We start from the raw sequence: 14,830 nt of genomic DNA, 5'->3' as shown, positions 1-14,830 counted from the left end.
ATCACAGTATTCAGCCCCAATATAATGCATTTGTATAAAGACAGCTTGTAAAGTTGAACTTGTGAGACATAATAGAGTGGGATAACAGTGGAATTAGATTCACTATTGTAATTAAGTGATAAAGACTTAACAGAGTCAATGGTGTTTCATTTTTACCGGGATACATTTACTATTCTTATTCCATCCCAACATAAACAAAATATGGAATATAATGCCAAACACTGCCTGTAGAGACCATGTAGTTCTATTTTGTAGTATGAACTGCACGAGTAACTTTTGGGTTTGGAGAAAAAGCAAGTTCCCCATTTATAAATAGTTACATTCTCAGACAATATTGGCACATCATAATTTTTCCTTTGCCTACAAAGTGATGATAAATTATAAACACAGTAAATTATGTTTCTGAATGGATGAAAGGAATACCAATTTATTTAATCTAAACTGCTGAAATTTCTGTATTAAGTGACAAAAAAGATGAACATTTAAATATAAATATATAAACACTGCTTCTACTTGCTAAAATGTTCATATGCAAAATATTTTTTTCCAGGTGTGCATGTGGAAAACAGGGCAGGAACTGATTGTGGTTTTCTGTTAGGCAAATCTGCATTATGAAAAGAAGCAATGGTCATATAAATGCACTGAATAAACATGAAAATAACTTTAAGCATTTGACTTGTGGCTTTTAACTTAGTGTGTATCTTCAAAGCTAAATGTTAAGTTCACCTGCCTTCAGAAATATTAAATGAGTTAAATTTTCAAGTCATAAATACTTTATTAAGTAGAAAACAAGCAATTTTAGTTATTTTAGGTTCTATTTTAAGTATTTTATTATTTATTTTAATTATTTATTTTATTAGATAGGAAAACACTATTGACTTATCTACAGACAACCAAGGTATCAGCTGAACCACAGCACCATGCAAACACAGCCATGGTCTTTCCAGAACTACTGTAGGATCAGAGCACTTCAGCCACTCCTGGCACTCCAGTTAAGTCCCCAGGATGAAACTCAGCTCTGTTAAGGCATGGCTTGAGTTGCCCACCATCAGTTTCCCTCATTTAAACAGCTTTCTCAGAGTCAACAAGGAATGAGGAAGGTTAGCTCTGACTTAGTGCCAAGCCTGCACTGCCCCTGACTCAAACAGGGCCCATTTGAGCTGCTCTCTAGCCAGCTAATTGAGCTGACACCACCGGGCACACAACAAAGACCAGCACAACCCTTCAGAAGGCTCCGCAACGACCAGACGGTAAGCACAGGTGGGCTCAACCTAATCCTGCAGAGCTACACAGGTGTCTCCACCATGCTTTTGAGTGCTATGCCTTGTAGGAGCATTAATTATGCGTGTACATGCACGGCATGAGCATACACATCATGTATAAAAACAGCCTGAGCTGTGGAACAGTTCAGGCAAAAATCCACAGAGCTAGCTTGGATTCAAGTCAGCACACCAGCAAGTGAGGGCTGCAGATCCTGAAACAGTTCTCTGCAAGTCCCAGGCTGATACCAGAATGTTTCTTGATGCGCTTGGACATAAACTCAGCCATTATCTGCCACTAAACTTCTGAACAAAGTCATGCCAGTGCTTCTAGACCTCCATATGCATGTAACTCAAAGGAAACCAGCGGTCTCTCCCAGATTACAGCAAACAGACTAGAAACACTTTTGAGAGAGGGGCTTAACACATTAAGAATAAAATGACCCAGAATTATTTAAATATTTTTGTAGTAGAAAGCATAAAACTCATTACGAAAGGAGATCTGGTGTACTGCTTTTACAGCAACAGAACACATAATTTATAAGATGTCCAACTGCTGCCAGGTGACAGGAGTTCTGAACTGCTAGAACCTGTACAGTTGCTGATCAGCAATTTCATTGCATGCTACTCTCCAGACCAGAAGACCTAATCTTAGAATTTAACCTCAATCACAATCTGAGAACAGCAGGTTCCCTGTGAACCAGTGGAACCTCTTGTAGGCAAGTCAGCTGAAAGGCAGATAACACTAGAAATGCTGCACAGCCCATATCAACTATCAACTGAATTTTACATTATCTAGTTAGAAAGCCTAATAGAGTTAAAAAGGAAGAGGGAAAAGTTATGTAGGGAGTAAAGACAAAATGCACAGGTGACATATTTGTTCTGTTTGTGCCTTCTAAATGTCAAACTTCTCCCCACACATACACATTCAGGCATTCATACAACTAGACAATAACTAAAAACTGTGCTCTCTTTATAGCAAGAACAACAAAAGTCAAAGGGTTTAATTCCAAAACTGTGAGGAATGAAACTAATGTTCCACAACCCACCTCTGTCTTAGGGAAGTTTATGCATTTTGAACAAGAGCCTTTCAATCATGTAAAATCAAACCAAAAAATGAGTAAAGATTCCTCTGTGTTTGCAAACTGGTTTATGGCATAGTACGGTCCTGTATTTCATCCCTATCCTTTCCTCTTGATTTAGCCTTTCTATTTGACTGCACTTCCAGGCTTAAGTAACACTTACTCTAAAAAACTAAGGTAATAGCAAGGTCTGTGAAACATGGCACATAAATAGAGGCGACTTTTTTCTTATTTAATGCCCTCAAACACTTGAACTGTAAACTACTGAACTAAACTATACTACAAAAAAGAATCCTGTAAAGTGCTACTGGAAAACTACATCTTGGTTTATAAATGATTCACAAAAGTCAATGAAGCTATTTGGCTAGTAAGCCTCAGTAGCTGCACAGCTATGAAAAAATATATTTAGGAGCCAGCTATTCATTTACGTTTGTAGTACTTCATAAAAGCCAATTAGAGACAGCCAAATACCTCACAAATGGAATGCGACATACAGAAGCAGGTCACTTTGCAGAACTGTATGCTCTCAGCAGCTGTTCTAGATTAGAATGGGATAATCTAACTAATATTATTGCATATGATTTTATTTCACCCTTGCTTAGTCAACTTTGCCTCATCTCAGCCACCTTACTCTTCAATTTCCTTCCTAACATCAAGCTTTTTTCCTCAGCTCCTCTTTGAACTGTTTCACAGTTACCAGGTACCTTAGCCACCCTCCATTATATCACACACCTTAATCACACCACAGCCTATTTTTTAATTCTTCTGCCTGTCCACCTCATTCCTTTGTTGACTTATTTCCAACTTCCTTTTCACACACCTCTGAGTGGAACAACCCCCATGATACTTCAGTAAATCTTTGCCTACTGAGTTACATGCAGAGAAGCTATCCTAGTGGTGCCATCTTAGATGCAAGAATATAATTTGAGTTTTTAAGTCAGCTTGTGCTCTAATATTAACAGACTGAAGACAAACTCTGTCAGACCACACATCAGGACCCTAAGGGCACTAACAAGTCTTAATGGCCATGACCAGCCTCGCCCAGGTCCTCCATGAACACCCCCTGCCTGTGGCCCTGGAGCTCCACTTAAGCTCAGCTGTGGGTCTTCAGCCCTTCCCTGAGCAACATCATTAAGTGTACCTGCCTCCAGCCTTCCGGCTTCTGCCTCCAAGCCTGGCTAGACCCCTCACCCAAGCTGCAGTATGACTCCAGTCCTGTTGAGACCCTGTTGCCTGGATAGACTTCAGACACATGTCACAGCTTGTCTCTGAACCTGTCTCTGGTTCCTTTTGCTCCTGACTGGACTCCCTGGATGGACCCTAGACCTTGCTCGTGACTTTGCTGCGTCTGGGACTGTTGATAGACCCTATTACCAGCACCCAGCTCTCCTCATGTTTAGATTCTGTGGGACTGTGCCCTGGTCAGTGAGGGCACTGTCCCTGCTGGGATCACCCTCAGCTTCCAGCTTGCCTTACCTTCAGGAGCAGCCAGCCCTTGCTGCTCCCTGACACTTTGTTAGTCATTAATTCATAATATCAAATTCAGTTTTCTCTAGTGTATGCAACATATTTGCACTTGTTTTTCAGCCTCATCGCTTTGCAACAAAAGCACAGGACTTAATTTTTATGTAGGCTCTCTAAAATGACCAACTTTAAATCTTAACTCTTTTTAAAATGATACTAACCATACAGGTTTTTTTGTTGTGGGTACCAGTGTGACTAATTAGCTTCTATAATACACATCTGTCTTTAGCTTAAAATAAATGGTTGACTAAAATGTAAGCAACCTATGCAAGTGTCTCCAGCAGAAGTTTTAAAAAATTATCACATCAACACTTTAACTGCTATTCTACATGCAACTGCAAGTAACAAATACATGGCACTAGTTTAGGGGGGAAAAAAAAAAAAGTCATTTCTTCCAGAGAGTACTGTATCAGCATTTGCAGTGTTGGGACAACAATTCTTTAAATTGATGACAGATAAATTATTGTTTGTTACAAGAGTAATATAATGAAACTGCCAAGCTACTTAAATGAAGTTTACTTTACAAGAAAGCTTGAGTGCCCTGTTGTTCCATAATTATCTTACTTCATTTTCTTTCCACTTACCACTATTTATTAATGTAAACACACCTTACAAGCATTTTTGGAGAACTCACCTTTTAGAATAAAAATAACCTCATCAGCTACCCTATTTGTGTGTTCTCTTGTACTCTTACTTATACACTGATCCTCTCTCCTCCTCCACTCATACCATTCTTTCCTTTTGCTAGTCTCTTTTCATATTCTTACTATCTGAGCAGTTATTAGTTGTCTGAAAGGAGACTGCTAGCCTTGCTATTGCTCACTCTTTTCTAAAGTGGAATAAACCCTTAAGGCAAAACTGGTGCTTCAAATGCAAACCTTATTCTTGAATTCCAGTTCAGACAACAACATTCAGATTATTTGTCTCTTTCTCCGGTAGGCACAATCAACACTGACATATGACGAAAACATCATTGCTGCAGAATTTCCCTTCAGATAACTTACACGGCACATACAAATACTCCTTGAATACGTGACAGAACAGTCAAAGCTACTGCATGAAGCGCTCTGCATTTTTTTTCCTTCATTTAAAATATAGTGGTTCTACTGAAAGTAGTAAACCATTTGTTTATTCTTGGGTCTTTAAATAGCCACAAAACATATCTCTGGTTTTATAATGAAAGATGGTACTTCTGAATATTATTGACATCAGATGCAATAGCCATAAAAATCTCTACTTAAAACTACTGAAATATATAGAAAAAATGAAAAATTACAGTTACCCTCCCCAACAAAATTTTGGTTTGGACTTTAATACAAATGGCATCACTAATATTTAGTAGAACATTACTTCATTAGACTGATAGCAAATGACAACATCAGAAGAAGTATTTACATACAGAGTATACATTCATAAAAGATAGGTCTTTAAATATTTTATATAAAATATATCAAATCTGATTTTAAAAAAATAATGAATAGAAGCTGTTTATGAAATCTTCCATGTTAACACTCCAAGAATAAGCAGCTCCAAGAATTGTTTGCCCACACACATTCTGGAGCTGCCTACAGTCTGTCTAGTTGAGTCAAAAGTTAATTTACTTCCTCAACATCAGTCACAGGTCAAGGGAAGATTAAGACAGACAGAAATTACTGCAACTAGAAAGTGGCTTGTTAACAAAATGGTACCTAAACACACTGTTATACTGCCAGGAGGGAACAACTGCACTTTAAAACTCACACAGAAATATGCCATTCATTTCTTAGGAAATCAGGAAATATGCATTATAAAGAAGGTAATGTTAACTGTTCAGCTTGCCTCGCCTAGTTTAACAATACCTTTTATTAGAAACAATAAAGGATGGGATGTTAAGACAGTTTGGAGGTATACTTTGTAACACACTCAGAATCAAATTCTTACAAAAGAATGTAAAAAGCTTATCAAAATCCACTGTATTATCATAAGAACGAAAAGATGTACATGGATAAAACATATAAAACAATAAGCTGTTTAAGGATTATACAAATTTACTGAAACTACTAATATAAAAGAAGATTTTTTTAAACTTGGGGTTTTTTTAAACTATTTGTGAGTAGGTTCAAGCTTCCCTGATAACTATATAAGCCTCTCAGCATTTCAGTCTCTTACAACAGGCAATTCCATCTATGACGGACAATTTGGCCAACAGCGGAAGACCCAATAGCTGCCTGGCAGGGTGGGATATCTTTAATTTCTAGTTTTTCTCAAAACAGTAAAAATTTCATTTCAGGCCCTATGGTAACAAAAAAAAAAAAAAAAAAAAAAAAAGGCAAACAGACATCGTTCACTCTCAAAGAACCAAAAATGCACAAGTTTATGAACAGATATTTTCCTGCATCACAAAGAACTGCATAAAACATAATAACTATGAACAAGACTGTGTGTTAGTCCCGGATAGAACTAAACAGTGACATTGTCTTTATATCTCCAGAAATTTACCTTATGCCTAACACTGTTTTCAAGTGTGCTTAAAGTTCACAAATTCCTTTAAAAAAAAAAAAAATTGACAGAAGCAGTCACAAGGTTGAGGATGATGAGAAATTTTTACCATACAAAGTAGATGATTTGTCCATAGAATAAGTTATACCAAGACATCAGCAAAAGCAACACTCAAAATTGAGAATGCAGATAAAAGTTAAAAGTATCAACCATATTAACTGTAATTAGTGTTTCCATCCTCAACATTCATCAACTTGTACTTAACAATAGGCAAGATTTCCCACAGTGCCACAAGGAAGACCTATTACAGAGCTATATGTTGGTCTAATAATTCCTACTGTTGATTTGATTTGCATTTATTTCCTCCCAAAAAAGGAAATATCAGATACTGACTTTGCTTGCGTCTAGTTGTGAGAGAAAGGCCAAAATAGCCTGTTACCGAGGTACATGGTATCAATTAAATTCTCAAGTTACTTTGAGTTTTGGAACTTCTGAATCTCACTGGCGCATTTTGATAGTGACTGTTTTTGTGAAGAACAGCTTTGAAAGTGACAGTTCCTATCAGTCAGAAATACAACCCAACCCAACTGTCTTCTGGGCTTTTCCAATCATATATAAATATTGCATCAAGTTGAGATGTATAATGGAGTAACAAGGTTAACTGACTCATAATGCTCAAACCTACATTAAGGCAACATCAAGGTCATTTTTGTAACCCAAAAAGTAGTATTTTTCCAGTATGAGTTAAGCCTGATGAATGGTATATATTAAACCACCACCACCAAAGTAAATTTTATTATTTTGTTAACATAGATTTGAAATTCTATGTATTGACAGCTGGCGTTCAAATTCCCTTTCTCCATGTAGCCATATGGTATTTCATAATCTTTCTATCAATTTCTTTATTTATTTGACAAAAAATGTGCTTGAAGTCATTGTTACAAGTTCTACAAATACATTTCTCTCAAACTTTGAGGTACCAAATATTTCGTATGAGGAAATACCAACATGAGAGCCTTTTCCATAAAAAAAGTTTGGGGCTTTGTTTTGAAAACAAAGTGTCATTTCCAAACACAGTGTCAGAACCTACTTTAAACTGTTTAGTCCCTGAAGGAAAGTATTATGTCCTTCTGTTTTAGGATGCTAGTGCCAGCAAATTTCACCTCTATCCTCCAAGGCTTTTTTTTGTGGTTTTTTTTTGGTTTTGGTGGGGTTTTGGGTTTTTATTCTCCACTCCCCTTCAAATTTTCAAAGTAGAGAGAAAATTATTAGGTTCTCAGATCAGTAGATTTAGGGAAAAAGTTATTCTAGCATATAATAATGCTAGTTGCCACAGAGCAGGTAGAAAGAGCTTTTAGCTGTTCTGGTGCAAAAGCAAGCACATCACTTATTTACTAGTTATCTTTCAACACAAACATAGCTTAAACACCTGTCTGCTTTTCTCTATGACACTTTCTCTTGCTGAAAAGGCTGTCATTCCTCCTCCTTTGGGTTTCTAATTCCAAAGTGAAGGAACCAAATGTAATTAAAATAAGTCACTGCAAGTTATATGCCCAATAATGAGGCTTCTTAAATTGCTGTTCATCAGGAACATTTTGGTGTCATAACACCTGCTCCGCTTACTTCTCCCTAATTACATTAGAAAAACAGCCATTTCCAGAACAACACATCTCTCTCCCTTGCCCCCATTCTCAAACCTTCCTTCTCCCAACCTCTTTTCCCCTTCTCCCCCTCTTACTTTCACGTCTTTCTACCCATCCTTTTCCTCACCTCAACCAATACTGAAAGTACCTGAACTTTAAGAAACATTATGGGAATCCCATACAACTTTAAGAACAAGAATGATCTTGATCTTAGCTCACTAGCAGATAAGTTGTGCATTAGAAGAAGGCTAAACTACATGATACATGGTATTTTTCACTTTTTCATTTCTCTAATCCATGACAGAATTCTTCACTTTGACAGCAACATCCTATTGCTCTAATGTCTCATTATATCTAATATCTTTATTCCTCCACAGGGGCTTCCCAAAGTTTCCTCTTTCCATTTTAAAGGAAACAGGGAGCACTTCTACACCCTACTTCCCATAATGTCAAACAGAGAAGCCAAAGAAGGAAATCTAAAACACCCTTCTGGTTCACCAGAGCCACTCTGACCTCTTAATAAAGGTGCATATCCATGAAAAACACACCAGTCATCAATATGGCAATATGTTGTTGTCCCATCAACTCTTACAGGACAGAAGCAAGCAGTGATGGATTAGCAACTTTGAGATCCTACATAAAGTATTGCAAAAGGACTCAAGTCACCCTACTTGTCAGAAATCTCCTCTCTCCCTCAAAGCATGCAAAACTGATGGAGAAAGAGGGCCTTCCTTCATCAGAACCAGACACCAGATCATCATCAAAGGACATGAGACTACAAAAAATAACCACTGATGATGCTTTCAGACAGAGTGAATATGCAAGATTTGGCTGCTAGACCCTCTCTTATCCACACAATCATTATTTGAACGGTGTGGACAGAGTCAAAGGGAACGAGTTTTAAATGAATTACACACTTAGATATATGGAACATCTACTTCTCCTGAACTTCTGCTTCAGGCTGTCTGCAAGATCAGACAAACACTCACTGCTGCCTGGAGTCTCGTTTCTAAACTTATGCTCATTAAGTGTACAAACTGCATTGTTTTTTATCTTTTTCTCCCCTCGCTATGTCCATTTGTCTCTCCACATCTTTCACCTTGAGTCTGCTCCAAACCTCCATGTCACCACAATCTTAGGATCAAAATCTCCCTGGAGTTTTATTCCACATTTCAGTTTATAGTTGTACTATTGTGTTGTAAGAGAGTCTGATTCACTGTACTTTCTCTGATATGCATTAAAAACAAAACAGATATTAAAGATAAAATTGTAAAATTCAAGTTAAATATATATTTTAAAAGGTCTTTTTCCACTATGAATAACCAAAATTATGTATAAAAACTAGGTATAAACACCATCAGCAAGGGCAAGACCTCAAAAAACCTTTCCCCCAGTCTTATCTTGAAATTTTATTCCAGGTACTGTCTGCAGATGCAATTAGCCATTGGAATTAATTTTCATGAAGTTAAATGCTGCAGAACTATTTTTTCATTAATGAAAACCAAAGCTTCTGATGTGTCTGAACCTGACAACACCATACGTACATTATCCTGCACAGTACATGACAGTAAGTAGCAGACATGCATTATAGCTGGATGAAATAGTAATACAACTGCTGCAACATGCTACTTATTCCAAACTTGACAAAAACATCACACTCGCTAGCACTAACACTGGCTAAACAGTGCTTCTATTAACCAGATACAGTCAGAGCTTTGTGCATCTTTGTGTAGCTCTCCGGTCTACCCATATCTAGATCTGGGAAGTCTACTAAGCCCTATTTTAACATATGGCTTAGTATGAACATGCAACAAAAAAGCCAACACTATTTTGAAGAAAGAAAAAAAAACAACAAAAAACCCCAAAACAAACAATAACACAAAAGAGTAAGCTAGTTATCTTGAGGGGAAAAAAAACCCTTTTTTGGAAAAGTTAATAAACATTTTCTCTGTAATTCATGAAAGAGCAAGACAGAAAATGAAACAGGCTTCTTCCATGTTTTATAAGTCCTTTATTTTCCCACAAAAAAGGTTTCCCCCTCTTTTTACTGAGGAGGAGGCTTGCTTACGTATACAATAACTGAAGAGGAAGATTTAAATGGCATCCCAGGTTTCCTCATTCTCTTCAGCATATAGCATGAATTGAAAAACAGGCTTTCTACTACACAAATGTCTATAATTCTTTGCTTTCATAACCTCAGGTATCCATTTACGATGAACTAGCAAAACATTTGCTATCGTGCTGAGTCTTTACAACAGAATTACAAGAAGAACGTAACACATTTTGAAGAACCATCATCTGTCAATGAAAAGTGATGAGAACAATCCATTATCATGAAACGTAGGGACTGTGCGGTCAGATATTACACCCGCACACACAAAATACTCTGCTTCTGCAACACAAATCAGTATCTTCGTATCCTGACTGCAGTAGCTGTGAAATAAAGGGACTCTCTGAAATACAAGTGGTTTTCGAACAAACAGCTGCTTCCCAGTTCAGTAGAAATTTGTTTGAAGTTTTCTTTTCCCAGCTCCACCTATCCATATTCTCTAATGCAAGGAGACACTGCAACCTTTCCCAAGACAAAGACATTTAGAGTCCCGCCTCTGCTTTCCTCCAATTCACATGAAACTTAAAGAAATGTAACTGTATTATTTAAATTATACCCCTTAATCAAATTTTGGCTGCAGATAACTAAGAGGTAACATTTGAAGTAATTAGGTAAGACAGACAAACAAGGTACAACTTTCCTCCTGAAGAGGTCAAACTCAGAAGAGCACGTTCAACGTAATTTCAAGCTCCTGAAACCCTGACAGATCTTACAGCATGAAAGCTTCAAAACTGGGATCCAAGCAAAGGAGGCACTTCTACTTTCTGTATGAGCTCAAGCCATCTGCTGATGGTCTATTAGGCTCACCACCAGACGGAATAATCACGGACTCAGTAACCACTGCTTCAGTGATTTAAACCAGGCACACAGAACTTCATAAAAATATGAGGAATGTTGCTGCATGTTCTCGTAACTTTCGAGCAAACACTTATTTCTTTTTTGCATTACCAGTAACCAGTCCAGAATCCTCATGCAGCTTGGGCATGTGTATTTTGAAGTGCTTAAACATGTACTGCTAAATTCAATCTTTGCATTAGAGGATGTCATAATATTTGTAAGAACCAAATATAACTCATGGAAATCAGAACAGAATCTCTCGTGACTACTAGAAAGTGATCTTTGGAATTGTTTTCAAAATCAGAGGGCAGTTATATTACTCTGTAATTGAAGTTCTGAAAACTGGAGAACTATGAGAAGTTTCACATGCAAAAATCTGCAAAAACCACTGCAAATAAAACCACTGCTTGAAGGTTTTAACTTTAATCCTACAGTGCTCAAGCCATAAGCTATATTACTCTCATAAACTAATTTAGGCAAGTAACATGAAACTGTAATTCGACCAAGTTGTACCAAACCTTACTCTAAATCTGAGTAAACAAAAGCATAGTGCTGAAGAATCATTCAAATGCAAGAAGATTCAAAGACAGAAGAATCATTCAAATGCCCTCACAGTTGACAATTCCAGCATCATCTTCAGTCATCTCCTAAGAACAGTGTTAACTTTTATTGTTAGTAATTCTAACACCTATATTTACTTCAAGACACATGTCTTGCATACCGGTATAGTACAATCTTTCTACAGATTGACAAATACACAGATTACTCCAATAATAAATTAGACAAACAAAGACTTTAAATATACTCTGAATTTGTTTTAACAAAGAAGGTACTTGCACCAAACTATATCTGTCAGAATACTTTTCTGAAAGGAAACCAGTATCACAGGATCCATATATCCAACTCCAAGATATGCTGCAAAACATGGGCTTCTCAAAGAAGTAGGCTTTTGGATAGTTGCTGATCATTATAACTGGAAAATAAGCTTAACTGGTTTGTATTATAAGACCATTCACAATTCTGTGAGGTAGGGAAGTTCCTTTATCCCCTTTTTACAAGATGAGATGTGAGATACTAAAGCTAGAAATAGGACTTGCATACTGCCAAGCTTTGAGGCATCTACTTGTCTACCGAAATTTATGATATTGGAGTAACCTAGATTTCCGGTAAAATATAAAGTATTATATGGCATACAAGAAAGGTATCCACAAAAGAAAACAAACCAAACAGCTGCTTTCAAGGAGCAATAGAAAGTACAGAAGCAAAAGATACACTTTCTCCCAGGCACCTCTGTCTAATTTCATTACCTCACTAGGAGCTGCAGGAAGACATCTGAATTTAAAATTTAGAGCCCTGAATCCTTTTCTCTAATTATGTACCTTGATTCTCTGTTCTAATTAGGAAGACTGTAGAGGCTGCTTAACAATATTTTTTGTATAAAATAGTAACTGAGAAGAGGACAGATATAAGTTTCAGTGCCTACCTCATCAGGAAAATAATTAATTACTTTTCAAAAATTCTGCAATGAATGGCAGCCTTAACTGTTCCTTCCTACTGCCAAAACAATCTTATTCTGAAACATCTTTTCCTTGTTCCAAGGAAAATTTTATTCTCACTCTTCCAACATGGAATGATTGCAAAGATGTGTAAAACTTTAAATAAAAGAGACTCATAGTGCTCCTCCCTGCCTCTTTTCCAAGAAACCTGCAGATTTATGATCAGGCCATTCTCCCACAGAATGTAAAGCGTAAGTTCCAGTCCTCCTCAGGCAAATATCTTCAACCTCCCTCTTACTGAAAATATTAGGGGACACTAATTCTTCAGTTTTCCTCTGTGGCAGGGAAGGAACCTAAGGCATTGTTTCAAGGAATAAATTTCCTGGAAAAAATGCCAACTTAAGATTCCCTACTTCACAATTCCATGCTGTTCATTCGTGCCCCTGCTACCTCCTACTATTTGTTCTGGAATAACTGCTTAAAAGGTAGAGTGGTAAAACTTTAAAACAAACAAACAAAGTTATTTTTAACCTGAATCAGTTGACTGATCCAATTAACCACATGGCACAGGCAACAGTTGTGTCAACACCACAGAGGACTAAAAGAAGGGCAGAAACAAGCAGTCAAACATGAACAGTACGTTTCTGCATTAGCACAGAAGAATTCATGAATTCACATTGACAGATTCCAAAGCATTTTTATGAGACTGAGGATTAATATTCAGCACTGTGAAACAGGTACCATTTTAAGAGAGAGGAAGCAGCAGTAATCGATGGGACAGTCAGAGCATAAAAACTGGGAAAAAACATAATGGCCATAGTCCTTCTTTCTCTCTATATGTGTGTACATACAGCTTTCTCTGTGTTTATATATATATAAAAGACCCCCCCCATTTTAAAAAATTACCGAAACTATCTTGTATGTATGTTTATATGTAAAGATTTAAGTAGCATGGAAAACCAAACCCTCCAAATCATAGGTAATGGCATTGAAGTATATTTTTTCTCCTGTCTAAAAGGGAGTCTTGTAAAAGCCTAAGTCCTGTGACATGCACATAAGTAAACACATGCACACATCTTCAGCTGGAGATTGGGTCACATACTGGACTTCCAATACAGGTCTCTAAGTTAAAGAAGCAAAGTGCCACCAAAAATTATAGAGCGATTTCCAGCATTATATCAAGGAATCAGTGAAACAGTAGCTACGTACCCCCTGAAAACGGTAACAGATCTTGGGGAGGGGACAGACACAGAAAGTTACACGGTACAGAATAGGGCAAAGGGGTGCAAACCTCTGGGAAGACCGTGCTGGCGATGGTAGGAGCCATCGCCCTCTCCGGCTCCCTGCCAGCGAGGCAAACGCTGCCCGCCACGCCAGGCACGGCGGGGCTCCTCTGCCGTTTCGACCAACTCCCGACCTCCGGGCGCCGCAAGGACACCGGGCGGGCGGTCACAGCGAGGAAGACAGCAAGGACAGACACGGACAGACACGCACAGCCCCGGAGGAAGCCCTCGGCCAGGCGCCCGCTGGCAGCCCGGCCGCCCCCCGCTCGCGGCGGGGCCCTGCGCGGCGCCCCCCGGCCTAGCGCCCGAGGCGGCCGCGGCGAAGCCCTAGGCCCGGGTCAGCCTCCTCGGGAGCGCGGCCGCCGCCGGCGGGCCCCTGGCTGCGGCGGTGCCGCCCGCCGGGTCGGCGGAGCGCCCGCGGTGCCCGTTACCTGGCCGGCGACAGGCGGGCCGCGGCGGCCCCGCTCCTCACGACAAGGTGCCTCAGGGCCGCTGACATTGAGAGAGCCGCCGCCATGACGCTCGCCGCAGCCGCTGGGAGACGGCGGCGTCGCAGGGCCAAACCTCCTCCGCCCAGACAGGAAACGCGAAGCCGAGGGCGGAAAGAGGGAGCGGGAGGGGGAGGGGCGGGCAGGGATGGGGACGGGGAGAAGGGAGAGGGTCGGGGGCTCGCAGCCCCGTGGCGGAGCCACGCGTGTGTTTGGGGCGCAGGCGCCCCTTTCCCCCCACTACGCGTTCGGCTCGGAGACGTTTTCTTGCAGCTTGGGGCGTGAGGCCATCTTCTCGATGTCAGGGGAGGGATGGCGCAGGCCTCCGGGCCCAGCGGCCTCACCGCCCGCCGGGCAGGGCGGCTGGGCTGGCCGCTGCCTGGTCTCCGGGGCGGGCCAGCGAGGCGGGGAGGGCACGGCGGCGGCCCAGCCCTGGTGTCCCCAGCGGCTGGAGCCCCTCCTGCTTGGGCACAAAAGCTGTGGGGTGGATATTTTTGGCCCCATTTTTCCCAATAACGTTTCACAGACAAAATGGTGCACTCTGTACAAAGGCATCAAAGCTTTGATACATCTTCTTGCACTTGTTTTCTAACATATTTCTTAGTTTCGCTATCTAAAATGGATCCACAT

At 39.6% G+C, this 14,830-nt stretch overlaps 1 protein-coding gene across 3 annotated transcripts in view; it reads right to left on the bottom strand.

Moving 5' to 3' along the window:
* Positions 1 to 14,559, bottom strand: part of NDUFS4 (NADH:ubiquinone oxidoreductase subunit S4) — a 56,845-nt gene extending 42,286 nt beyond the window's left edge. For 2 of the 3 annotated variants that reach the window (XR_014230733.1, XM_082336968.1), the window contains exon 1: positions 14,144 to 14,558. Coding sequence is in view for 2 of the 3 variants with exons in the window: in XM_082336968.1 (XP_082193094.1) it covers positions 14,144 to 14,229 (86 nt within the window). In the remaining variant the exon portion in view is untranslated. Of the gene's footprint in view, positions 1 to 14,143 lie in introns of all 3 variants that reach the window. The other variant, XM_082336969.1, reaches the window with a different exon arrangement.
* Positions 14,560 to 14,830: the final 271 nt, after the last annotated feature.

The sequence above is a fragment of the Platalea leucorodia genome (genome assembly GCF_965183815.1).
Source record: "Platalea leucorodia genome assembly, chromosome: Z".
Taxonomy (NCBI): Eukaryota; Metazoa; Chordata; class Aves; order Pelecaniformes; family Threskiornithidae; genus Platalea; species Platalea leucorodia.
The sequence above is the reverse complement of the archived record's forward strand: the minus strand, read 5'-3'. Positions and strand labels throughout refer to the sequence as shown.